The sequence below is a fragment of the Oncorhynchus keta genome, chromosome 28 (assembly GCF_023373465.1).
Source record: "Oncorhynchus keta strain PuntledgeMale-10-30-2019 chromosome 28, Oket_V2, whole genome shotgun sequence".
NCBI classification, from domain to species: domain Eukaryota; kingdom Metazoa; phylum Chordata; class Actinopteri; order Salmoniformes; family Salmonidae; genus Oncorhynchus; species Oncorhynchus keta.
Window position 1 is genome coordinate 5,911,701 of NC_068448.1, and position 27,988 is coordinate 5,939,688.

Sequence of the window (27,988 nt, forward strand, 5' to 3'; positions counted from 1 at the left end):
GTTAGCAGTGTGGTTAAAGTTATGGTTAGGTTTAAAATCAAATTTTAACAGAAAATCAATTGTTTAAATGGGCGGGGTTTATGACGTTACGTCCGTGTGACGAGCGGGGCAAGGTGACGCCATCAAAAACGTCATCAACAGACGCCGGAAAAGGCGCAACCTGAGAGTTCATCATCGAGCTGATGTGGCTTTATTATTGGAGCGAGTATTACCTGTTCGTATCGGTGTCCCTCGACGAATGAGGTTGTTATTGTTGAGTGACTGTCACGCCACAGGTTTCGTTTGATTGAGTGGACGGCTCTGCTAGCTAGTTAGCCACCACCCTTTTCTAGCTAACGTCGTTCTCGCTTTTAAGGCGCTCAAACACTCCGCTCATTCGACGCCATGGACCCCGTTGGTCAAGGTAACGTAAATTACTGACACTGTTGTTGTTGAATTTAAGACATATTTGCCAGCTGGCCGTTGATTTTAGGGGGAAGTTATTACGAATTCCTGTTCATGATTGTGCATTGGATATGAACGCAACTTGGGGCGGCAACAACAGCCGTTCTTCTGGAAATGTCATAGGAAGGGGAACGGAGGGCAGAGATCGAGTTACTGTGATTTAAATATCTTTGTTAATCATAGTTTAGTCCCTTTATCAATGATCTCTTTTAATGTTTTTATAGTTATGCGATTATTCAATTAGCTTTTTTTTTAAATCGCTCGTATCTTTTTTTTTTTTTTGTAAACAAAGGCTATTTTGCTTGATAGTTAGAACACGTAAATGGCTAGACAAGAACGCAGCCAGGATGGTTGGTTAACTAGTTTGTTCGCTTGCCAGCTGATATGGTTCAATTGAGTGACACACCTTGGCTATGTTCCCAATGACCAACAAGGCAACAACAGTGAACATGTCATACCCCACGAAAGATGTAGCGGCCATTGAGTTATAGCGTGTGACACATGTTCAGTTGTGACCACAGATCTATTATGTTGACCAGAGATACTGAAGTGTCTCTAATGGAAAATAAATGTCTTAAAATGAAAGCCAGTTAGCCTGTGTGTACCAGTAGCATATACACTCTATACGCCACCTGCTGGAGAAGACGTATTTTGGGCCAAGTTATCCCTCTCGCTTTGCATCTTCCTCTCTGTTCTAACAAATTTCATTTCATTATTATTATAGCACCCGCCTTGGGTCAATCAGTGTAATTTTGTTAAATGCCGGTTCTCTATGGCAAGACGCAACAATCGCCCAAGTTTCTTCAAAATCGGGCCAGTGTTGAGATTGGGGGGCAATTATGCCAGGGCGGTGGCATTTAGCCTAGCTATCGAATTGTTTGATTAGCTAACGTTACATAATGTTAGTTTAGATGCATTTCCCTTTAAAGGCATCCGTAGGTTCAGTTTGCTCCTAGCTGAGGAACGCTCAACTCTGTTCTCTTATCAGGCGGAGTTTCGTTTTTATTTGGTAGCTCCAACATTGTCCCCATCAGTTGACTCTTGTAATAATGTCAATTCTGGAAAAAGCTTACGTGTACAACTGCGGTCCTTCCACCGGGATGCTGAAATACAAACAATCGCACTGAGACCGAGTAATAGAAATGGGGGATTTTGCGGTTGTATTCTATACGTTATTTTTTAATTAAAATTAGTTTTTTTGAGCAGAAGGACCACAGTTGTCCAGGACAAACGGGCACATGTAAGCGTTTTCATAATCAACTTTTTATTTATATTTTTAAAGTATTTTTTTCTAGCAAATCACGCAACCTGTTATCCATACTGAACTCCGCATTGGTATAAGATAAGAGTTGAGCGTTTGCTCAGCTAGTTTGCTCCTAGCGAAGCTTGGCGAAGATACCGGCTGTGTGGGCAAACTCTTTAAAAGCCTTCAATTTAAATAAGCAAAGCGGCAACATGACTGTCTCCCTGCGGTAGCAGCGACCTGGCCAGAAACGATTCCTCAACATAGCCCGAATTAATCCAAGACAAATCAAGAAAGCGGTCATTAATTCTGACGTTTTTCCGAAGAGATCTTGATCGCGCAATTTTACATCTCACTAAGATGTTTGGTGCAATATTTCACAAGTGACAAAATGTGCATGAAAACTAGTCGTCTCTCATTGAATGAAAAGGACCGCTTTAATGTTCCCACTCCTACTAGGAGTAGTGCTATTGACCAACTCAAGACGAAGGGGTGTAAACTTAACTTCTACCGGATATTTTCATATTAGTCACATGAAACCGTGCACATTTGGACTATTTAGTATTGAACTATTTTAACTAGGCAAGTCAGTTAAGAACAATTTCTTATTTTACAATGATGGCCTACCCCGGGCCAAACCCTTCCCTAACGACGCCAATTGTGCACCGCCCTATGGGACTCACGATCACGGCCGGTTGTGATTACAGCCCAGGATCGAACCAGGGTCTGTAGTGACGCCTCTAGCACTGAGTAAAAAAAAATCTATCTTGTCTGAAGGGGAAGTGGAGAAACAAAGAAAATATGCACATTTTCCCAACAGTGGTGTGTTTCCACCAAACTGACTTGTTGTGGATAAAAATCTGTGTGCAGATGTCGTGCACACAATGACCTTTAGATGTTTTATTCTGTACAATGTGTTTCCATCGCATTTTCAACTCTTGGCACGTGCCCTCCAGCCAACAGCTGGCAGATAGAGTGCGGGTAGGCTAGTCTACATCGATCGTCAAGTCACCAGAACAACACCCCATATATATTAGCAAGGCAGCATCAAACTCCTCACCATACACTTCACAGGGTGGTGAAAGTTTATCATGACTTAATGTGTAGCCTAATAATCTGCATGGTTTCCTGAGTTGTAGTGGGAGGACCACACAAAGTATCACTGTGTGACTCCCAAGTTGACTTTTTATGTGGTTATTATATTAATATTTGCACATAAAGACATTTCCTGTCGCCATTTGTCGCATAATACATTTTAGACACACAAGATTCCACCATGTCGAACAAACAGATTCTGTCGGCATTTTATAAAATTGTACCTAAATGTAATTTATTATATATATATATATATATATACAGTGTGTTCAGACCCCTTGCTTTTACTTCTAGATTTTGTTACGTTACAGCCATATTCTACAATGATTTTTAATTTTTATTGAATCCAATCTACACCACCCCATATTGATAAAGTGAAAACAGGTTTATTGATTTTTTTTTTATCACACAAAAAAAACTTCTGAAATAACAACCCCCACTTCAGGTTTCCTGCAAACGTGGCACTTGTCATTCAGGCCAAAGAGTTCAATGTTGTTATTAATCAGATCAGAGAATCTTGTTTCTCATGGTCTGACAATCTTTAGGTGCCTTTTGGCAAACTCCAAGCAGGCTGTCATGTGCTTTTTACTGAGGAGTGGGTTCTTGTCTGGCCACTCTGCCATAAAGGCCTGATTGGTGGAGTGCTGCAGAGATGGGAGAAACTTCCAGAATAACAACTATTCCCCTGAAGAACTCTGGAGCTCTGTCAGTGACCATCGGGTTCTTGGTCACCTCCCTGACCAAGGCCCTTCTCCCCCGATTGCTCAGTTTGGCCGAGCGGCCAGCTCTAGGAAGAGTCTTGGTTCGTTCCAAACGTCTTCCATTTAAGAATGATGGAGGCCACTGTGTTATTGGGACCTTCAATGTTACAGACGTGTTTTGGTACCCTTCCTCAGATCTGTTGCCTCGACACAATCCTGTCTCGGAGCTTGACGGACAATTCCTTCGACCTCATTGCTTGGTTTTTGCTCTGACATGTGCTGTCAACTGTTGGACCTTATATAGACAGGTGTATGCCTTTCCAAATCATGTCCAATCAATTGAATTTACCACAGGTGGACTCCAATCAAGTTGTAGAAACATCTCAAGGATGATCAATGGGAACAGAATGCACCTGAGCTCAATTACCAGTCTCATAGCAAAGGGTCTGAATATTTATGTAAATAAGGTATTTCTGTTTTTTTTTTTTTCATTTTTAATACGTGCTAAAATTTCTAGACCCGTTTTCGGTTTGCCATTATTGTGTATAGATTGAGGATTTTGTTGTGTAATCCTTTTATTTTTTAGAAAAGGCTGTAACCTAACAAAATGTGAAAGTCAGGGGGTCTGAGTACTTCCAGACTGCACTGTATGTCCCGTACCAGTTAACCGTTTGGACACGTTCTCATTCCAGGGTTTTTGTTGACCTATTTTCTACATTGTACAATAATAGTGAAGACAGGCATAAACTATGAAATAAAACAAATGGAATCATGTAACAAAAAAAAAAGTGTTTCCTCTTGGTGTCCTAAATTGCACCCTATTCCCGATGTAGTGCACTATATAGGGTGCCATTTGGGACACCAGCGTAGCCCAGTCCACTCAAGAGGATAGAGAGTCAGGAGTGAACTAATGGACATTTTTTTAAAGGGCTGCTGCTCCCGTGGTGGGCTCTTTCCTCTTAGAAGAAGGTTTAGGCCTAACTCTGTAATTAGACCTGCTCTCCTCTGGGGGTCTTCTGCGTTTGATGGCACTAAGCACTTTCCTTACATCGTGTCGCTGTTTCAATCTCCTTATCCATTTCTGTAGCTGCCCGTCTCTCTCTCTGTAGCTGCTGCCCGTCTCTCTCTCTCTCTGTAGCTGCTGCCCGTCTCTCTCTCTCTCTGTAGCTGCTGCCCGTCTCTCTCTCTCTCTGTAGCTGCTGCCCGTCTCTCTCACTCTGTAGCTGCTGCCCGTCTCTCTCTCTCTCTGTAGCTGCTGCCCGTCTCTCTCTCGCTCTGTAGCTGCTGCCCGTCTCTCTCTCTCTCTCTGTAGCTGCTGCCAGTCTCTCTCGCTCTGTAGCTGCTGCCCGTCTCTCTCTCGCTCTGTAGCTGCTGCCCGTCTCTCTCTCTCTCTGTAGCTGCTGCCCGTCTCTCTCGCTCTGTAGCTGCTGCCCGTCTCTCTCGCTCTGTAGCTGCTGCCCGTCTCTCTCGCTCTGTAGCTGCTGCCCGTCTCTCTCGCTCTGTAGCTGCTGCCCGTCTCTCTCGCTCTGTAGCTGCTGCCCGTCTCTCTCTCGCTCTGTAGCTGCTGCCCGTCTCTCTCTCGCTCTGTAGCTGCTGCCCGTCTCTCTCTCGCTCTGTAGCTGCTGCCCGTCTCTCTCTCGCTCTGTAGCTGCTGCCCGTCTCTCTCTCGCTCTGTAGCTGCTGCCCGTCTCTCTCTCGCTCTGTAGCTGCTGCCCGTCTCTCTCTCGCTCTGTAGCTGCTGCCCGTCTCTCTCTCGCTCTGTAGCTGCTGCCCGTCTCTCTCTCGCTCTGTAGCTGCTGCCCGTCTCTCTCTCGCTCTGTAGCTGCTGCCCGTCTCTCTCTCGCTCTGTAGCTGCTGCCCGTCTCTCTCTCGCTCTGTAGCTGCTGCCCGTCTCTCTCTCGCTCTGTAGCTGCTGCCCGTCTCTCTCTCGCTCTGTAGCTGCTGCCCGTCTCTCTCTCGCTCTGTAGCTGCTGCCCGTCTCTCTCTCGCTCTGTAGCTGCTGCCCGTCTCTCTCTCGCTCTGTAGCTGCTGCCCGTCTCTCTCTCGCTCTGTAGCTGCTGCCCGTCTCTCTCTCGCTCTGTAGCTGCTGCCCGTCTCTCTCTCGCTCTGTAGCTGCTGCCCGTCTCTCTCTCGCTCTGTAGCTGCTGCCCGTCTCTCTCTCGCTCTGTAGCTGCTGCCCGTCTCTCTCTCGCTCTGTAGCTGCTGCCCGTCTCTCTCTCGCTCTGTAGCTGCTGCCCGTCTCTCTCTCGCTCTGTAGCTGCTGCCCGTCTCTCTCTCGCTCTGTAGCTGCTGCCCGTCTCTCTCTCTCGCTCTGTAGCTGCTGCCCGTCTCTCTCTCTCGCTCTGTAGCTGCTGCCCGTCTCTCTCTCTCGCTCTGTAGCTGCTGCCCGTCTCTCTCTCGCTCTGTAGCTGCTGCCCGTCTCTCTCTCTCGCTCTGTAGCTGCTGCCCGTCTCTCTCTCTCGCTCTGTAGCTGCTGCCCGTCTCTCTCTCTCGCTCTGTAGCTGCTGCCCGTCTCTCTCTCTCGCTCTGTAGCTGCTGCCCGTCTCTCTCTCTCGCTCTGTAGCTGCTGCCCGTCTCTCTCTCTCGCTCTGTAGCTGCTGCCCGTCTCTCTCTCTCTCGCTCTGTAGCTGCTGCCCGTCTCTCTCTCTCTCGCTCTGTAGCTGCTGCCCGTCTCTCTCTCTCTCGCTCTGTAGCTGCTGCCCGTCTCTCTCTCTCTCGCTCTGTAGCTGCTGCCCGTCTCTCTCTCTCTCGCTCTGTAGCTGCTGCCCTCTCTCTCTCTCTCGCTCTGTAGCTGCTGCCCGTCTCTCTCTCTCTCTCGCTCTGTAGCTGCTGCCCGTCTCTCTCTCTCGCTCTGTAGCTGCTGCCCGTCTCTCTCTCTCTCTCTTGCTCTGTAGCTGCTGCCCGTCTCTCTCTCTCTCTTGCTCTGTAGCTGCTGCCCGTCTCTCTCTCTCTCTTGCTCTGTAGCTGCTGCCCGTCTCTCTCTCTCTCTTGCTCTGTAGCTGCTGCCCGTCTCTCTCTCTCTCTTGCTCTGTAGCTGCTGCCCGTCTCTCTCTCTCTCTCGCTCTGTAGCTGCTGCCCGTCTCTCTCTCTCTCTCGCTCTGTAGCTGCTGCCCGTCTCTCTCTCTCTCTCGCTCTGTAGCTGCTGCCCGTCTCTCTCTCTCTCTCGCTCTGTAGCTGCTGCCCGTCTCTCTCTCTCTCTCGCTCTGTAGCTGCTGCCCGTCTCTCTCTCTCTCTCGCTCTGTAGCTGCTGCCCGTCTCTCTCTCTGTGTGTGTGTGTAGCTGCCTGTAACCTGTTTCCACACAACCTTTTATTTTATTCGACTAAACCGGATAAAAAATAAGCCGGATAAAGTCATGACAGGCCTGATAGAAACAGCAAATTTGTCTGTAAACTTCCAAAATGTCAACAAAACAGAATGCCTTAGGCAAGGTGGGATCGTTTATTCTGTCAAATGTATTACGCAAAAAATGGCGGCGCAAATATTGATATAATAACCATCACACGGAAGGAGGTCACGCGATGGTGCCGTCGGCGCCAATTTTACACCTTGACTTTTCCACATCTCGTTGTTAGCCTGAATTTAGAAATCTATTTTATGCCACCTATTAACCCCATACTGTCAAAGTGGAATTGTGTTTTTCAGACTTTTCTACAAATTAATTTCTAAATTAAAAGCTGAAATGTCTTTAAGTCGAGTATTCTACCCTTTATTTTTTTGTTATGTTAAGCCTAAATCAGTTCCGGAGTAAAAATGTGCTTAACAAGTCACATAATAAGTTGCATGAACGATCTGTGTGCAGTAATGGGGGTTTTAACATGATGGTTGAATGACCAGCTCATCTCTGTACCACAACACATAACAATTAATTATCTGTAGTGTCCCTCAGTCAAGATCGGACAGGACACAAAAAAAGGCAAAAAAGAGAACCAGTGAATTTTTTTTGTTCTGAATACAGTTATGTTTGGGGCAAATCCAACACATTACTGCATCATTGTTCTTCCACTTTGACATGGTTTTTAGAGTATTTTGTGTAGATTGCTGACACACACACACACACACACAAAGGCAATTATATCCAGTTTAGTCCCACTTTGTAACACACTGGGAAAAGTCTTGGTGTGAATATTTTCTGCGTGAAGGTCCTGTGTTCTCATACAGGAGGATGCTCCTTCCCACTAAATAATGAGTCTCAATAATACTCTGGAGATTGATGCTTGACTACTTTTTGACACATAAAAATAAATCCCGCCATAATATCATCACGTTCATTATAGGTTGTCGACCTGTCACTCGGGCTCCTGAGTGGCGCAGCGGTCTAAGGCGCTGCATCTCGGTGTAAGAGGCGTCACTACAGACACCCTGGTTCGAATCCAGGCTGTATCACATCCGGCCGTGATTGGGAGTCCCATAGGGGCATCGCACAATTTGACCCGGCGTTGTCTGTGTTTAGCCAGGGGCCGTAATTGTAAAATAAGAATAATTTTATTCTTAACTGACGTGCCTAGTTAAAAGCAAAGAATATAAATAAATAGTTAGAATAATCTGCGAGCTGTTGACTAGAGCCAAAGTGCCAAGACTAGAGTGGCCACATTCGTTATATAACACAACATCGGTTGGGACAAGGCGATGGAAACCCATTTGACTTTCGCACATTTTATTCAACCGCACAAATTGTTTTTATGTGCGATACGTCATCAACACACATCCTTTTGATTTGCAACGAGTCAAATTGATGGAAACATCTCTGATGGAGAAAATGCGCTTATTTTATTTTAGAATATTCATATGAAATTATGTCACCATGGAAACCTAGCTTGTGTGACTAAAGACCGTGGGTGAAAGATGCAGATGTCTAGTTCCCTTTCCTGTTGATGACATTAACAATTTAAATGCAAGGCTTCCTATTCTCATCTCAGCATGCCCCCACACACTCTCTCTCTCTCTCTCGAACCAGACATCAACCTGAACTCCCCCAACAAGGGCCTTGGCCCTGCAGGAGGTGTAGACTCCCTAACGGAGGGGGGAGCCATGGGAGTAGCAGCCGCCAACACGCTGCCCCCAGGGCTCACGGAGGAAGAGGCCGAGGAGCTCTACTCTGATCTAGCCAAGGTAGGCCCTGTTGTCCTGTCTGTTGGGGTTAAGGTTAGTGGTAGCCATGGGTGTAGTAGCCATCAACACGCTGCCCCCAGGGCTCACAGAGGAAGAGGCCGAGGAGCTCTACTCTCAACCAGCCAAGCTAGGGTCGTGTCATCTGTCTCTGTCGTCCTGTCTGTTGGTCTGAGCTCACCAATGTTGTAGGCCCTGTCGTCCTGTCTGTTGGTCTGAGCTCACCAATGTTGTAGGCCCCGTCGTCCTGTCTGTTGGTCTGAGCTCACCAATGTTGTAGGCCCTGTCGTCCTGTCTGTTGGTCTGAGCTCACCAATGTAGGTCCTGTCTGTTGGTCTGAGCTCACCAATGTAGGCCCTGTCTGTTGGTCTGATCTCACCAATGTAGGTCCTGTCTGTTGGTCTGATCTCACCAATGTAGGCCCTGTCTGTTGGTCTGATCTCACCAATGTAGGTCCTGTCTGTTGGTCTGAGCTCACCAATGTAGGCCCTGTCTGTTGGTCTGAGCTCACCAATGTAGGCCCTGTCGTCCTGTCTGTTGGTCTGAGCTCACCAATGTAGGTCCTGTCTGTTGGTCTGAGCTCACCAATGTAGGCCCTGTCTGTTGGTCTGAGCTCACCAATGTAGGTCCTGTCTTTTGGTCTGAGCTCACCAATGTAGGTCCTGTCTGTTGGTCTGAGCTCACCAATGTAGGCCCTGTCTGTTGGTCTGAGCTCACCAATGTAGGTCCTGTCTGTTGGTCTGAGCTCACCAATGTAGGCCCTGTCTGTTGGTCTGAGCTCACCAATGTAGGCCCTGTCTGTTGGTCTGAGCTCACCAATGTAGGTCCTGTCTGTTGGTCTGAGCTCACCAATGTAGGTCCTGTCTGTTGGTCTGAGCTCACCAATGTAGGTCCTGTCTGTTGGTCTGAGCTCACCAATGTAGGTCCTGTCTGTTGGTCTGAGCTCACCAATGTAGGTCCTGTCTGTTGGTCTGAGCTCACCAATGTAGGCCCTGTCTGTTGGTCTGAGCTCACCAATGTAGGTCCTGTCTGTTGGTCTGAGCTCACCAATGTAGGTCCTGTCTGTTGGTCTGAGCTCACCAATGTAGGTCCTGTCTGTTGGTCTGAGCTCACCAATGTAGGTCCTGTCTGTTGGTCTGAGCTCACCAATGTAGGCCCTGTCTGTTGGTCTGAGCTCACCAATGTAGGTCCTGTCTGTTGGTCTGAGCTCACCAATGTAGGTCCTGTCTGTTGGTCTGAGCTCACCAATGTAGGTCCTGTCTTTTGGTCTGAGCTCACCAATGTAGGTCCTGTCTGTTGGTCTGAGCTCACCAATGTAGGCCCTGTCTGTTGGTCTGAGCTCACCAATGTAGGCCCTGTCTGTTGGTCTGAGCTCACCAATGTAGGCCCTGTCTGTTGGTCTGAGCTCACCAATGTAGGTCCTGTCTGTTGGTCTGAGCTCACCAATGTAGGCCCTGTCTGTTGGTCTGAGCTCACCAATGTAGGTCCTGTCTGTTGGTCTGAGCTCACCAATGTAGGCCCTGTCTGTTGGTCTGAGCTCACCAATGTAGGCCCTGTCTGTTGGTCTGAGCTCACCAATGTAGGCCCTGTCTGTTGGTCTGAGCTCACCAATGTAGGTCCTGTCTGTTGGTCTGAGCTCACCAATGTAGGTCCTGTCTGTTGGTCTGAGCTCACCAATGTAGGTCCTGTCTGTTGGTCTGAGCTCACCAATGTAGGCCCTGTCTGTTGGTCTGAGCTCACCAATGTAGGTCCTGTCTGTTGGTCTGAGCTCACCAATGTAGGTCCTGTCTGTTGGTCTGAGCTCACCAATGTAGGTCCTGTCTGTTGGTCTGAGCTCACCAATGTAGGTCCTGTCTGTTGGTCTGAGCTCACCAATGTAGGTCCTGTCTGTTGGTCTGAGCTCACCAATGTAGGTCCTGTCTGTTGGTCTGATCTCACCAATGTAGGTCCTGTCTGTTGGTCTGAGCTCACCAATGTAGGTCCTGTCTGTTGGTCTGAGCTCACCAATGTAGGTCCTGTCTGTTGGTCTGAGCTCACCAATGTAGGTCCTGTCTGTTGGTCTGATCTCACCAATGTAGGTCCTGTCTGTTGGTCTGATCTCACCAATGTAGGCCCTGTCTGTTGGTCTGATCTCACCAATGTAGGCCCTGTCTGTTGGTCTGAGCTCACCAATGTAGGCCCTGTCTGTTGGTCTGATCTCACCAATGTAGGTCCTGTCTGTTGGTCTGATCTCACCAATGTAGGCCCTGTCTGTTGGTCTGAGCTCACCAATGTAGGTCCTGTCTGTTGGTCTGATCTCACCAATGTAGGCCCTGTCTGTTGGTCTGAGCTCACCAATGTAGGTCCTGTCTGTTGGTCTGATCTCACCAATGTAGGCCCTGTCTGTTGGTGTGAGCTCACCAATGTAGGCCCTGTCGTCCCTAGTGTTTGGTTTACTAATAATCCATTCAACAAACATCTGTTTCAGACAATGGGGACACTGAACAAAAGTATAAACATGTAAAGTGTCGGTCCCCTGTTCCATGAGTTGAAATGAAGATCCCAGAAGTGTTCCATACGCACAAAAAAAAACCATATTTCTCTAAAATGTTGGGCACAAATTTGTTTACATCCCTGTTAGTGAGCATTTCTCCTTTGCCAAGATAATCCACCCACCTGACAGGTGTGGCATATCAAGAAGCTGATTAAACAGCATGACCGGTGCACCAAAGATCTTTATAACTAAAATAGACCGCAGCCTGTCCTTTCCAATGGGAACAAATGAGTCATAGTGGGCAAAACAAGTGTGGCATCGTGTGGGTGAGCGGTTTGCTGATGTCAACGTTGTGAACAGAGTGCCCCACGGTGTGGTTATGGTACGGGGGGCAGGCTTAAGCTACGGATAAGCAATGAACACACTTGCATTTTATCGATGGCAATTTGAATGCTCAGAGATACCGTGAAGAGATCCTGAGGCCCCATTGTCGTGCCATTCATCCGCCACAATCAGCTCATGTTTCAGCATGTTAATGCACGGCCCCATGTTGCAATGATCTGTACACAATTCCTGGAAGCTGAACATGTTCTTCCATGGCCTGCATACTCACCAGACATGTCACCCGTTGAGCATGTTTGGGATGCTCTGGATCGACGTGTAGGACAGCGCGTTCCAGTTCCCGCCAATATCCAGCGACTTCACATTCATTGAAGAGGAGTGGGACAACATTCCACAGGCCACAATCAACATCCCTGATCAACTCTATGTGAAGGAGATGTGTCGCGCTGCATGACGCATGGTGGCAACACCAGATACTGACTGGTTTTCTGATCCACACCAGATACTGACTGGTTTTCTGATCCACACCAGATACTGACTGGTTTTCTGATCCACACCAGATACTGACTGGTTTTCTGATCCACACCAGATACTGACTGGTTTTCTGATCCACACCAGATACTGACTGGTTTTCTGATCCACACCAGATACTGACTGGTGTTCTGATCCACACCAGATACTGACTGGTGTTCTGATCCACACCAGATACTGACTGGTTTTCTGATCCACACCAGATACTGACTGGTTTTCTGATCCACACCAGATACTGACTGGTTTTCTGATCCACACCAGATACTGACTGGTTTTCTGATCCACACCAGATACTGACTGGTTTTCTGATCCACACCAGATACTGACTGGTTTTCTGATCCACACCAGATACTGACTGGTTTTCTGATCCACACCAGATACTGACTGGTTTTCTGATCCACACCAGATACTGACTGGTTTTCTGATCCACACCAGATACCGACTGGTGTTCTGATCCACACCAGATACCGACTGGTGTTCTGATCCACACCAGGTACCGACTGGTGTTCTGATCCACACCAGGTACCGACTGGTGTTCTGATCCACACCAGGTACCGACTGGTGTTCTGATCCACACCAGGTACCGACTGGTGTTCTGATCCACACCAGGTACCGACTGGTGTTCTGATCCACACCAGGTACCGACTGGTGTTCTGATCCACACCAGGTACCGACTGGTGTTCTGATCCACACCAGGTACCGACTGGTGTTCTGATCCACACCAGGTACCGACTGGTGTTCTGATCCACACCAGGTACCGACTGGTGTTCTGATCCACACCAGGTACCGACTGGTGTTCTGATCCACACCAGGTACCGACTGGTGTTCTGATCCACACCAGGTACCGACTGGTGTTCTGATCCACACCAGGTACCGACTGGTGTTCTGATCCACACCAGGTACCGACTGGTGTTCTGATCCACACCAGGTACCGACTGGTGTTCTGATCCACACCAGGTACCGACTGGTGTTCTGATCCACACCAGGTACCGACTGGTGTTCTGATCCACACCAGGTACCGACTGGTGTTCTGATCCACACCAGGTACCGACTGGTGTTCTGATCCACACCAGGTACCGACTGGTGTTCTGATCCACACCAGGTACCGACTGGTGTTCTGATCCACACCAGGTACCGACTGGTGTTCTGATCCACACCAGGTACCGACTGGTGTTCTGATCCACACCAGGTACCGACTGGTGTTCTGATCCACACCAGGTACCGACTGGTGTTCTGATCCACACCAGGTACCGACTGGTGTTCTGATCCACACCAGGTACCGACTGGTGTTCTGATCCACACCAGGTACCGACTGGTGTTCTGATCCACACCAGGTACCGACTGGTGTTCTGATCCACACCAGGTACCGACTGGTGTTCTGATCCACACCAGGTACCGACTGGTGTTCTGATCCACACCAGGTACCGACTGGTGTTCTGATCCACACCAGGTACCGACTGGTGTTCTGATCCACACCAGGTACCGACTGGTGTTCTGATCCACACCAGGTACCGACTGGTGTTCTGATCCACACCAGGTACCGACTGGTGTTCTGATCCACACCAGGTACCGACTGGTGTTCTGATCCACACCAGGTACCGACTGGTGTTCTGATCCACACCAGGTACCGACTGGTGTTCTGATCCACACCAGGTACCGACTGGTGTTCTGATCCACACCAGGTACCGACTGGTGTTCTGATCCACACCAGGTACCGACTGGTGTTCTGATCCACACCAGGTACCGACTGGTGTTCTGATCCACACCAGGTACCGACTGGTGTTCTGATCCACACCAGGTACCGACTGGTGTTCTGATCCACACCAGGTACCGACTGGTGTTCTGATCCACACCAGGTACCGACTGGTGTTCTGATCCACACCAGGTACCGACTGGTGTTCTGATCCACACCAGGTACCGACTGGTGTTCTGATCCACACCAGGTACCGACTGGTGTTCTGATCCACACCAGGTACCGACTGGTGTTCTGATCCACACCAGGTACCGACTGGTGTTCTGATCCACACCAGGTACCGACTGGTGTTCTGATCCACACCAGGTACCGACTGGTGTTCTGATCCACACCAGGTACCGACTGGTGTTCTGATCCACACCAGGTACCGACTGGTGTTCTGATCCACACCAGGTACCGACTGGTGTTCTGATCCACACCAGGTACCGACATGTGCTTGTCTGTATAATCTATTCATGTGAAATCCATAGATTAGGGCCGAATTTATTTATTTCAATTGGCTGATGTCCTTATGTGAACTAACTCGGTAAAATCTTAAATTGTTGCATTTTTATATTTTGGTTCAATGTAGTTTGCATGCTTTAGGACTATTCACCCAAAGGTCTCTTCAGTTAACCCACACTGGAGAAAGGAGCTTGGACTTGACCTCTGACCTCTCCTGTGTGTTGCTGTCAGGTGGAGGAGGAGATCAACACCCTGAGACAGGTGCTCCTGGCCAAAGAGAAGCATTCTGCTGAGCTAAAGAGGAAGCTGGGGCTGAGCCCCCTCAATGAGCTCAAACAGAACCTCACCAAGGGATGGCAGGATGTCCAGACCTCCAATGCGTAAGTAGAAGATCCTTTAATTAAAATTTTAAAAAATGTATGTTCAAATCCTTGGTTAATGAAAAAAAACACTAAGTCAAACGAGAAGGGTGAAACATCTTATAATGTTTTAAAGTTTCTGTATGAGTCATTGTAATTGATTTTTAATGACCGAAGATAAAACCACAACCTGTCGTTTTTCAATGGGAGAAAATGAGTCCTAGTGGGCAGAGCCAAGCACGAGCTACCGAGATCCTTTTGACGCGTTGTATCGTGTGTGTGTGTGTGTATATATATATATATATATATATATATATATATATATATATATCCTTTAGGGAACGCCTACTCTGAAGTGCACAGGTGCAGTAACTCAATTTGCCCTTGCACTCGTAAACAACAAAACATTTTACACTTTGGAAAAGGGTCAAGTCGACAACTTAGTCCACTGTGTTCATACCAGATTTTAGTTTTGAGAACTGAGAATTGTAATGCGGTCCAATGTTTAATCGATGAGAAAATTGGCATAATGTTGGCCCAAATCAGTCTCCTCCCACTGCCGGCCACTGGGCTTCCTCTCGGCACCATATTTGGTAGTGGATGCTTCACATTTTATACATCCGGTGAAACATCTGGCTCATTATTCTATCTTTGGTTGTAGCCACTGGATCGTTCCCTTTCTCAGATATCATATCAACCTACGCCTCTTACAAATGCTTGACTCTTACTGTAGGGCTGTGCCTGGTTACCGTTCTGGAACTGTTCTGTAAATGACATGGTGAATAGATAATATCTGAGCCCGTTTTACGGTTCTGGATCCACCCTATAGCATGGACCAGGCAGACGGCTAACCGTGGGCACACCGCTGAGCTGTACATCTCTGACCCCAGTCTCTGTCTTCTAGCTATGTCAGAACCACTGAGAAACTTGGCGAGTGGAATGAGAAAGTTACCGGTTCGGAGTTGTGAGTCTCTCTCTCTCTCCTGTTTTACTGCTCAAATCGATCGCCACCTGTCGCCTGCAACTAGTGTGTTTGCCCCCCCCACTCTGCTCAGAACTTCAATAACATGGCTGCTGTACTCACCATATTATTATGTTATAACACCTGTCGTTATCCGCAGGGAGCATGTTCCTCTGCCTGCTACGTGGTGAAAACTCCCATTCCCTGTGAGACCATCTTTTTTTTATAAAGAACAGTTATTTAATAATATAGAGGGTTTTTAACGTCACAGAAAGATGTGGTTTCATTTGCTACTTTTTTTTTTTCCCTTTTTTCCGTGTCGTGGTAGTGTCATAGTGTAGGAATAGTTTTTATGTCTTTAGTCAGTAAGTTAAACCACTTATGTCAATCCTAAATATGTTCAGGAGTAAAAAAAAAAAATGTGCTTAACAAGTCACATAAGATGCATGGACTCACTCTGTGTGGAATATTTATTCATGCTTATTTACATCTGGGTGGTCCCGGGAATTGAACTCTCTACATTGGTGTTTTTTTTAATATAAGCTACAATCAAGACATAAGCAACGCATGGACTGGTATTACCAAATGACTCTACGGCCTTCTTCTGTTTTGGGGTTATTTTTAACGAGGCTGACGGCTTCAAGGTCATTGCTGTGTGAACACGAGATCTCCTGCCGACACGACTTGGAGATCTCTGAACAGGGGTGTCGGCAGTCAAACGTTTGGATAATTCCACACCGGTAAGGAGTCTCAATGAGCCATGCGGGAGCTAAAGCTGGCGGCCCATCTCAAAATGATCCTTTTTTTTTTTTTGGATCGCTAGCTAGCAATGACTCACCATCACATTGACGTCTGTCAGTCGTCTATCAGTTCCTTACTATAAAGCGGGGAACTTCCTTGCCCGAGGCTTCTCAGTGTTAAGGTGACATCGTCTGAACCAAAAACAATATTTGTTTTTACACTTCTGTTATTAGCTTGGTGGTAGTTAGTTGCGCTTTAAGCTAGGGAAACAGGGAGGGACCCTAATATCCCCCTCTTCCATGCTACAGTATTTATATTCGACATCCATGTGAAAAGGTAGTAAAACTAACCTCCTCACGCCACCACTGTTGCTACGGCAACAACAAAAATCTGAATGGCTGTAGGCCAATATTAACAGGCTTGGTAAGTGGCTTATTTGTGAGCTATCTTGCACTGTTCTTTCAGTACACACACACACACACACAGTTTGACTCTTAACAGGATTGTGTGGGTGAGGAATGGAATGCTGGGGAGAGATGGAGAAACACCAATTGAGAGAGGGCTAGCTTGGCTGTGTGTGATTGCATTGTGACCAGACACATTTTGAAAAGCCAACTGACATTTTACTCCTGAGGCGCTGACCTGTTGCACCCTCTGCAAACACTGTGATTATTATTATTATTATTTGACCCTGCTGGTCATCTATGAACATTTTGAAGAACAGTCTGGTTTTAATGGCCGTGTTCTGTTATGATCTCCACCCGGCACAGCCAGAAGAGGACTGGCCACATCTCGGATCCTGTTTCTTCCTTAGGTTCCTGCCTTTTTCTAGGGAGTTTTTCCTGAGCCACTGTGCTTCTAAAAATATGCATTGTTTGGTGTTTTCAGGCCGAGTTTCTGCATAAGCACTTTTTTTTTTTTTTACAAAAGCTTTATAAATACATTTTGATTTGTATCAGTATTCACAGATGTAGAAGAAAGTGAAGTGTTCATTTAGCCCATTTTTAGCAGGACCGCAGCTATGGTATGTATTTCTTTCCAGTTTCCTTTCTCGTCAGCAGAAACGTAGCCACATCCTCCTTTCCATTCTGGCAACCGACAAAACAGGATCTGCAGGATGCCACTAATTCCATGTTTTGTTTCAGGCACTGTTTGGTTTGTGCGAACTGAATGACTTATCAAATATTCTGATGCTGGATACTCTTTGTGGGTTACTAAGGGAGTTCTAATCCCTAAACGTATACACTAGTTTAGTGCAACCCACGTTATGAAGTTCTGCGGAATTGGTCATTTGTCATGTCTGAAATTTTCCAAAGACTTAAAAAAAAAATATATATATATATATATAAAAAATATTGTGTCACTGTTGTCTTGACTCATTAATCAAGATTTTGATTTTGTGTCTCTAACTTGCCCTTTCCTTCCATGTAAAAAGTATATATATTTTTTTGGTTAAAATGTTCAATGTCGTACTGTGTGTCCGTAGATATCTGACAGCGTCTGAAACTTTGGATGGCATTGCCCAATCTGAAGCGTGAGTCTATATATACATTACTTTTCTGTTTATTTGTTTACGTTGGTGTCAGGGGTAAAGGGGCGTCTGTCTTCATGCCATTTGCTTGGTGCTTGGAGGGAGGAGTTGTTCTGTCTGACCATGCTTCTGTTCTGTTTGGCTGGTGGTGTGTGGATGGGGAGGTGGTTTCAGTGTGGGTTTCACGGTAGCTTCTCTGTCTTGGTTCTTTAGGCCCTGTTCCTCAACTGCAGCCCTGGAGCCCCCCCCCCCCAATAGTCACATTTTTGGCTTAGCCTTGCACATGCCTGCATGTTGTTATTATTATTACTATTATTATTATTATAGCTTGTGTGGGGCAACAACATAAGTTGTTGGTGACTTGAGGACTGAAGTTGAGGCTGTCCTACTGAAGGCCTGGTCTGGCTGAATGTCCTGGTCTGGTCTGGCTGAATGTACTGGTCTGGTCTGGCTGAATGTACTGGTCTGGTCTGGCTGAATGTACTGGTCTGGTCTGGCTGAATGTACTGGTCTGGTCTGGCTGAATGTACTGGTCTGGTCTGGCTGAATGTACTGGTCTGGTCTGGCTGAATGTCCTGGTCTGGTCTGGCTGAATGTACTGGTCTGGCTGAATGTGATGACTAAGAAGAAGGCCAGTACATCTGCAGACCCTCTGACCTGCTTTACAACGTGTAATAATCTATCATTCATTCATTGTCCACTAGCTGCATAGTTTCCCCAATTGTGTGTTCACTATTATCAGATAGTTATCAATACCATTTTTTTTTTTTTTGGGGGGTGTATTGGTCAGTCTGAATAGACGCTCTAGACTTGTGTACTGAATGGCTGTCTAGTAAGCGACGCTTGTGCTATCAGGGTGACGTAGCTATTGATGCCACGCTAGAGACAATCGCCACCTCTGCTCAGTCGTCTGTCTGTGGAGTGCCACCCCTGTATAGGCCTAACAGCCATGCATTGAGGGATATCTGTATACGATGGGATTATACAATATTATGGGCATAGGGCAGGAATGTGTGTAGAATGGAACACGTGGTTACCATGGTTTTGATAGCATTCTATTCCAGCCATTACTACGAGCCGTCCTCCACTCTGCACAGTCTTGTCAGGGTAGATTCCTGCTTTAGGTTGGTCACATTGAGGTTTGTTAAGGACGCTGAGATCTTTTAATGTAAAGACTATTTTACTTCTGTTTTTCAACTGTTGTCAATTTATAGTACAATTTTAAAATAACTTTTTTTTTTGAGTTTCGAGATTTTGTTTTAGGCTGCTGCGTTGTGCAATTGATCCACCCACCCAGTTGAACTTAAAAATACTGTATATGGGGTCAGTAGTCCGTCTCGCCCTACTGAACTCCCACTGGGGTCGGGGGTCGGTGGTCCGTCTCACCCTACTGAACTCCCACTGGGGTCGGGGGTCCGTCTCGCCCTACTGGGGTCAGGGGTCCGTCTCGCCCTACTGAACTCCCACTGGGGTCGGGGGTCCGTCTCGCCCTCCTGGGGTCGGGGGTCCGTCTCGACCTCCTGGGGTCGGGGGTCCGTCTCGACCTCCTGGGGTCGGGGGTAGTGTGATGTAGACATAAAGTAGAGAAGTCCTTGTCTTTTTTTAATGTAATTTTCCATCAAACCATTGAGCGGAGACCTAATGCTTAATGTTCTTGGTAGAGACATTGGTCACGTATTGGATACAAACTGTTGCTGTGCTATTTTTCTCTTCGCTTGTTTCCTCTGTACTTCTGCAGTATTTCTCCTATATGGCTGTTCATTAGTCAGACAGTCAAAGGCCCAATTCTGATGTTTTGTCCAATTTTTGTCAAAGGAGCTGATCGGGTTCAAAGACCAATTAGTGGAAACTTATCAGAATTGGGCTGCTCTTTTTAAAAAATTAAAAAATAAATTGAAAGGCAGCTTTTGTCTGATTTAACTCCTTAGTGGCTGACTTCCTGACTGCTTAATCTGTTCTAAACCAAGTGAGGCTGGTTTTCAGTTTAGATGCACTATTGTAAAGTGACTGTTCTACTGGATGTCATAAGGTGAATGCACCAATTTGTAAGTCGCTCTGGATAAGAGCGTCTGCTAAATGACTTAAATGTAAATGTAATGTAAATGTCATGTTCTAAGGAGATTCTCTCGCCCTCTCTCCGTCTACCATCTTCCCTCTACTCCCATCTCTCTCTCCCTCATTTTCTTCTCTCCCCTTACAGGTATAAGAAGACTTCTGAGACCCTGTCTGTGGCTGGACAGAAGACCACCGCTGCCTTCTCCACCATGGGCACTGTCCTCAGCAGGAAACTGGGAGACATGAGGTACAGACCCAGACACAAAATGGCTGCCGCCGGCCCTTCCTGTAGAACAGGGGTGGAAAACCATAGAAATAGAATCACTAGATTTATTTTTTATATATATATTTTTTTAAAGCCCCTCGGATAACGAATGTTTTCACTGTTACAGAACAGTGACTTGGGCATGTTTAATTGTAGTATTTATATAGACCAACCCTCTAGGGCTGTAGCAAATCTACTAATCAGCTATACCTCAGGACCTTGATTAGCTGAATCGGGAATTACAGCAGGACTGGAGCAAATACCTGTGTACTACCCAGTAGTTATCCAGGAAGAGGGTTGACTACCCCTGATGCCACATACCTTAAAGGTAAGGGAGTGGATCAGAAAACCAGTCAGTATCTGGTGTTGCCACCATTTGCCTCAAGCAGCGCGAAACATCTCCTTCACATAGAGTTGATCAGGCTGTTGATTGTAGACTGTGGAATGTTCCACTCTTCGATGGCTAAGTAAAGTTGCTGGATATTGGCGGGAACTGGAACGCTGTCGTACACCGATCCAGAGCATCCCAAACATGCTCAATGGGTGATATGTCTGAGTATGCAGGCCATGGAAGAACTGGGACATTTTCAGCTTCCAGTAATTGTGTCCAGATCCATGTGACATGGGGCTGTATATTATCAGGCTGAAACATGAGGTGATGGCGGGGAATGAATGGTACGATAACGGGCCTCAGGATCTCTTCACGGTGTCTCTGTGCATTCTAATTTCCTTTGATGAAATGCAATTGTGTTCGTTGTCTGTAGCTTATGCCTGCCCCATACCATAACCCCACCACCACCACCATGGGGCCCTTTGTTCACAACGTTGACATCAGCGAACTGCTCGCCCACATGACTCCATACATGTGGTTGCGGCCGGTTAGGCGTACTGCCAAATTCTCTAAAACGACGTTGGCTTATGGTAGAGAAATTAACATTAAATTCTCTGGCAACAGCTCTGGTGGATATTACTGCAGTCAGCATGCCAGTTTAACTCTCCTTCAAAACTCGAGACATCTGTGGCATTGTGTTGTGACAAAACGGCACATTTTGGTGGCCTTTTATTGTCCCCCAGCACAAGGTGCTCCTGTGTAAAGATCATGCTGTTTAATCAGCTTCTTGATATGCGACACCTGTCAGGAGGATAGATTAATCTTGGCAAAGGAGAAATGCTCACTAACATGTAAACACATTTGTGGATCAAAAATGTGATACTTGTCTGGGCTCTTTATTTCAGCTCATGAAACATGGGACCAACACATGTTGAGTTTATATTTGTGTTCAGTGGAGATACTAGCTGTGGTGATGGCATGTGGACCTTTTTGTACAGATATGTTGAAGATGCCTTTATGGTTCAAAGCAACGCTGTCATTCATGTTATACATATGTTAAATAATCCCATCTGTCCATTCAACACCTACACTTTAATCACCCTCCTAATTACACACTAACTCTACTATCTAAGGGAACCGGGAATATGCTTGTTCATTAATGTTTCCAAGTCCACTTCAGTGTGTGTGTTGGCATCCTCCCCGGTTCGAGCCGTGGTTTGTTCTATTTGTCTGTTTGATCATTGTGTTTAATTTTCATCTATCATCACCAAGCCTGACTAATTGATTTCTGATAATGGGTCCTAACACCCCCTAGAGGGGTTTCATGATGTGTCCCTGTTCGATGCTGTCTAACACCCCCTAGAGGGGCTTCATGATGTGTCCCTGTTCGATGCTGTCTAACACCCCCTAGAGGGGCTTCATGATGTGTCCCTGTTCGATGCTGTCTAACACATGTAGCCACCATGGCTGACCTGCGTATGGTAGTCCCAAATGGCTCCCTTTTTCTCCTATCTAGTGCACTACTTTAGACCAGAGTCCTATGGGACCCTATTCCCTATCTAGTGCACTACTTTAGACCAGAGTCCTATGGGACCCTATTCCCTATATAGTGCACTACTTTAGACCAGAGTCCTATGGGACCCTATATAGTGCACTACTTTAGACCAGAGTCCTATGGGACCCTATATAGTGCACTACTTTAGACCAGAGTCCTATGGGACCCTATTCCCTATATAGTGCACTACTTTAGACCCGAACCTTAGGGTCAAAAGTAATGCCCTAAGTAGTGTGCCATGCCGTCTAGAACACTTCCTCTGCAACCCTGCCCTACAGTAACTTATCTATGCCCCAAGCTGATAGGCTAACTCTGCTCGGCCCACCACTTCTTGTTCCTCACCCTGTTCTCGTTCTTCCTGTTTTTGTTTTTTTAATTGCTGCGATTGGTCTACAGAGCGCTGCCTTTCTCAAACTCCTTTGGGTAAGAGTACTCTGCTGCTGCTGGGACCCGAAACATCCCAATTAAGCTACTTGATCAACTTCTATAGCAGATCTGTACAGTAAATACTGCTAGTCTGTATACTGGTCTGCTGCAGAAGTTAATTCATAACTTTTATTGAATGCTAATTTGTCATCCCTCTTGCTGTTATGATCATGAATATCCTATTGATTTTTATTTTTTTTTGCGGGGGGGGTCAGTTTCCCTGTATATGAGTATGCCTGTTAATCTGATTTGTTTGCCTGAAGTGGTCACCAGTCTCACCTTGCACAGACTTTGTCTGCAGACATTCTTTAACTGGGTTCGTTGTCTGCTCTTGAATCTTTCTGTCCCTTTTTAAAGATAGTTAGAAGAAGCAACATTGTATCTGTCTCCATTAGGGCATCTGAGGGCATGGGGCAGTGACATTGAGGACATCTCCATTTTGAAGTAGTCAATTTTCTTCTTCTACTATCTCTGAGTTGGTAAACAAACTGAAAAGGTGCATACTGCCACCTGGAGGGTGTTTGAACAGGTATGAAGCCAAGGCTGGTGATTTACTGCCACCTGCAGTTCTGAAATGTTGGCTGATTCCTCCTGACAACCTAGTTGGCGTCATGTGGTCATTAACCCTAGATGACTACTTCAAAATGGTGAAAGTCATCAATGGCGCTACCCAATGCTAAAACAAGCTTTTGGCTCCTAACACTCACACTTCCTTGTCTCCTTCCCTTTAACGCTTACAAAGTAGCAACTACTCCATCCGCCAATCGATAAGTATGCCAACGATGAGGTAAATTGGCTCTCACACTTTTTTTTTTCTAGAAATTATAGTTCACTATTTTATTGATCACTTTAATGAAATTAGCATTTTGATTAACAGTTGTGTGGTCTTGTTTGTGATGGTGTTTTTAAAATAAAATATTTCTGCTTTTGTAATTGGAGTAATCAGAATCATAGTCTCAAACAATACAGAGTTGACTCCGTTTAATTTTTTTTTTTTTTTTACATTTTTTTTAAGCAACTCTTAAGACAAGCATATGACCAGATGATATCTCCGTCAGTTTAACCCTGGATTTAAGGAATCTGGTGGTTGAGCATCTTTAGTATTCTAAATGTACTTTAATTAAAGGAGAGGATTAATTCTTTTAGCATCCGGGGGTTTCTATCGTGAATGAACACTTCTGAAAGTTGTGTTGTTTAGTCAGTGATATTCCTATGTGCTCATGTGCAGACATTTTTTTATTTTATTTGCTTGAATGTTTTTTAATATCTGTTTTGCAGAAACTCTCCTACCTTCAAGTCGTTCGAGGACAAAGTTGGGAACATCAAGGTGAGCTGAAAGTGGTTCATGGGCAGATGATGATGCTGTACTGCGTCAGGGACCACTCTTGATAGCCAATTCATCAGGGACCCCTCATATCAGAACACAACGTACTTTAGAGTGATTTTTTTTATTTTAAATCCCATACAACCAATTTTACTGACTTCTGTAGTGCAGGGCCTGACTAAGTCTCAGGCCCTGGGAAAGAACATTTTACTATGACTTCTGTAGTGCAGGGCCTCACTAAGTCTCAGGCCCTGGGAAAGAACATTTTACTATGACTTCTGCAGAACATTTTAAAGGTCCCATCTTGACATCATAGAATGTTGCGGTTTTTAAAGCGTATTTCTTGTAATTCTATACGTTTTGTCGGTGTCATTTGCCGTTTTAAGATTAATAGTTTTACTTCTGTATACTTTTTAGCCAGTAGTTCAGAAAGTAACACTCACGAAACAAAAGTCGTCGTCCGTCGTCGTCCGTCCCCCCCCCGACTATTGTGTCCTACGCCGTTCCTCTCTTTGCTGTGGCCACTGAGCCGTTGGGGCCCGTCCTGCAACCTCATTTGATGACCCTGGGGCCGGCCTCTTGCTCACTGTCACTCAAGTTCAGGGGGCCGAAGCTCATTGGCTGGGGGGCTGGGGGGAGGATGGCACAGCACACCTTCAAGAAAACAGTCACTTTCAAACTAGTGATTTTTGTGGCTAATTGAAGTAAGACAGTAACTCTGCTCATAGATTATGTATGAATTACAGACACATCCAGTCCAAAACGGGAGGTTTAAGACGTGTGTGTCGCTAAAGAACCGGACTCGCGTCTTTGAATTAGTGCATTTATGTTCAAAAAGGAACATTCCGGCAAATACCAGACTTGTGGATACCAATATCCCCTGCGAGCCGCCCATGTTGTGCATCTCAGGGTCAAGACACCGTGGATGAATAATACTACATTTCACCCTCTAAACGTTTTCCACAGATCCCTTGTCCAAAAATTAGTCTAATCTGTTATTGCTTGCTATATTACAAAAATATGTATATGTTTCGCCGTCTGGTCGCGGATCCCCTACTGGACCTGAACCCAACTTTGAGAACCTCTCTTCTAGTAGACGCTGACTCAACACAACTCTATTTTGAACTGAAATGTACCAACAAGTCAAATGGAAAAGTATATTTTTCTAGTTTGTACATTAAAAAAATAAAAATGTATCTGCATTGTGCACTAACAGCATATTTTTGCTGTGCTGCTAACAAGTGTACCCTACAAATGAGTTGACGGTTATAAATGCTTCTATACACTGGGTGGTTCGAGACCTGAAAGCCATGGTATATCAGGCCATAAACCATTGGTATGACACTTTTTTTAAATTTTATTTTTACTCCTCTAATTACGTCGGTAACCAGTTTATAATAGCAATAAGGAACCTCTGGTTTGGTATATGGCCAATATACCACGGCTAAGGGCTGTATCCAGGCACTCCGTGTTGCATCGTGCTTAAGAACAGCCCTTAGTTGTGGTATATTGTTCATATACCACACCCCCTTGAGCCTTATTGGTTCCCAAGTATCCCATTTAAAAAAAATAAAAAATGATATTGGATTATTCTCAACTGTCTCTCAAACATCTATTTTTTTAAATGACTGTCTCCCTGAAGAATGACCATCTGTTCTGTTCACAGTTGGGCTGATTTGTGTCCCTTCGCTGCAGCACAGGTAACCGAAACGTGGCCTGGGGAAAGTTGATAAGAGTCGTACCTAATATTTACTAACGGGCTTGTTTGGGTTATTGTTAGATTGTATTCTAGCTTGGTGTCACCCTCTGAGTTTGTCACTTTATTTATTTTTAATGTTTTACTGGTACTGCAGCCCAGGCAATTTTTAATTTTTTGGGGGGTGTGAAACTTCTTAACAGATGCATGATCAGTATGAATTAACTTCAAAATACTGGGTTAATCTCTCGCACACAGCTCCTTTTGAATGAAATGACTTCTGGGAAGATTTACCATCACATTGATACCAGACCATTTAAAATAATAATAATTCTCTCTCTCATCCTTCAGTACATGGTGGTTGGACCCAGACGTAACGGAGAAGCTGTCCAGTCCCAGACCGACACTAACCCCGTTCAGGACAACGCACCCTTCTGAAGCTCCTCCATCCGCGCTTATCACCGGGACTGTGACGACATCATCGCTGAGTGACCCTTGACCTGTGACATCACCCTCCACACCATATGCCATTACTCACTACTACTGCCTCCTCCCTCCTCAGTTACCTATAGCCCAGTCCTAAATGGGCCCTTGGCTCCTAGGCCCTTGTGGAGATCTGATTAGGACTGGACAGGTGTAAGCAATACGGCAGCAATTCCACGTATCCTATGAGAAGGTGGAGCCACTCGATCTGAGTTGTTGCCAGATTGCTTGCGTGCCTATCTAGTCAACTTCATCTCGACACAAGTACCTCGGAGTTATGGGCTTAAGGGTCGATCTAGAATCTCCCTCAGCCTCCTCGACCTACTAAAAGCATGTGCATATCTCATCTCAGTCGACTGTAAAGGACAACACGTTACACGACATCTAATCACCACCGCTTGTAAAAACAACAACAAACTTAAACCATTTTGTATTTATAAAACTATTTTACACTGCTTTTACATAACTTTTATCTGTATGTAAAATTATATATGAATAGATGTATTGTAAACAATACTGCAAGTCGGCATTTATCAGTAGGTAAGGAGGATGGAGAGTCTCGAGGAAACACGAGTGCAAAAAATTTCCAAAAGAGGAGAGAGAATATATGTCTAAAATAAAAAAACACTATGAATACAACAACCATCTCTTTTTTTTTTTGTACCCTGCTGGGCATTTACTTCAGTTTATTTTCTACACCGAACAGAATGTGAAGCAATGCTTTGGTGTATAGCTTCCTGGCGAATGTAGAAACTGTCTTTTGGCCTTATTCTTTCACTCCTATTACTTTGTTGGTAGAAAGGTTTCTTTCTTTTTGGGGATAAAAAATAAATAAAAAATTAAGTTGTAGAAAAGGGTTTAAAAGGGGAGGGGTTTTATCACTCTGTTGGCTCACTGCTGATGTGCCACATCTGAGATGATCTACTTTGAAATTCAGTCCAGACATTCTGACATTATTATATGAAGAATTGTCCCCATGTCACAGAACTAATTCCCCACGTGTGTGTGTGTGTGCGCACGTGAAGTATGTACACACTTGTCTCGTGCACATACCATACACTCCCACAGACCCTGACTAACGTCACTGTTATGATCACCAACACTTCCTGTTTTAGCCAGTGTGGACTAATCCAGCCTTTTTAAGGCGGATGATCAACTAGCGGTCACAGTTATCCTGCCGCGACTTTCAACAGCAGCCGTTGGTTTGGTAGCACCGTCACTTTTTGTTATTTTCAACATGAAGTACCTACTTTAGATTTGTATTATTTTTTTGCCTGATTTTTAGTCTCTTTCTATCCATGGGATTGGATGTTCATTTAGCCTTTATCTATCCTACTTAAGTAATTTACTTTGAAAAAAATCTGTTCATTTTTAGTAGTCGTTAGGTGATGCATTTTAGATTCTTCTCTTGGGTGGAGTATAAGAGTCATTTTTGTATTTAAGTGCCATCTGTAAATCGTTTTGATTTATTAAACCTGCCTGTTATATTTCTCTCTCTCTCGAATCCTGAAGTTTAGATTTCATTAGGATGCCAATTTAGCTGTTGCGCATGCAGCAGCTACTCTTCCTGGGGTCTACATGAAACTAAATAAATATATGACCGAGTACAGAACCGTTGTCGACGAGAACAGAAGATAATGGTACCGATAGTGGTTTCCCAGAGAATCTCCATTGAATACTTTTTTTAGTCCAGGACTGGTCTTTAATCAGTGTTGGCAGACCGGTCCTCACGGGCAGCCTAATTCTGATGTTTTTGGACAATTATTAAAAGATCTGATCTGATTGGTCAAGACTAATTAGCAGCAAAAGATCAGAATTGTGCTTGCCTGAGTAAACGCCGATTTAAGTACAGTAGGTTTCTATTGTCTCTGGTTATGACATGTCAAAGAAAGGCATTATGTAGCTTGTGTAGAGCTGCAAATACATGTTTGGGTCAAATGTACATTTTTTGCAACGGGATGAAAGAATGACTATATATAATTGCTTTATTTAGGACGTGAGTCTAGTTGTAGACATTAAAGGGATCAGATAAGCGAATGTTGGCTGAAAAAATAATTGTGGTTTGTTTTGTTTGGATTTCAATAAAGCATTCACTTAAATAAAGGAGAGAGTTGTGTGGTTAGTGTT

At 45.4% G+C, this 27,988-nt stretch overlaps 1 protein-coding gene across 9 annotated transcripts; it reads left to right on the plus strand.

Moving 5' to 3' along the window:
* Window positions 1-126: 126 nt before the first annotated feature.
* On the plus strand, window positions 127-27,964 carry LOC118360647 (tumor protein D54). Of its 9 annotated transcripts, none has more exons than XM_035739903.2 (11): window positions 127-403; window positions 8,440-8,594; window positions 14,366-14,514; window positions 15,398-15,457; window positions 17,682-17,729; window positions 19,927-20,028; window positions 22,329-22,355; window positions 23,101-23,145; window positions 23,637-23,685; window positions 25,349-25,382; window positions 25,730-27,964. In XM_035739903.2, the coding sequence occupies exons 1-10, from the start codon at window positions 385-387 to the stop codon at window positions 25,355-25,357; spliced, it is 663 nt and encodes a 220-aa protein (XP_035595796.1). In that variant the 5' UTR covers window positions 127-384; the 3' UTR covers window positions 25,358-25,382; window positions 25,730-27,964. The 9 variants fall into 9 exon arrangements, with proteins under 9 accessions (XP_035595796.1, XP_035595797.1, XP_035595802.1 ...); XM_035739904.2 differs by having other exon boundaries at window positions 23,104-23,145; XM_035739905.2 differs by lacking the exon at window positions 15,398-15,457 and having other exon boundaries at window positions 131-403.
* Window positions 27,965-27,988: the final 24 nt, after the last annotated feature.

Bases quoted from the DNA above. Each gene is read 5' to 3' on its own strand.
- LOC118360647 (XM_035739903.2), top strand. The intron at 22,356-23,100 runs GTAAGAGTACTC...ACGCTTACAAAG, and splicing joins CCTTTCTCAAACTCCTTTGG to TAGCAACTACTCCATCCGCC. The intron at 23,146-23,636 runs GTAAATTGGCTC...TCTGTTTTGCAG, and splicing joins ATAAGTATGCCAACGATGAG to AAACTCTCCTACCTTCAAGT.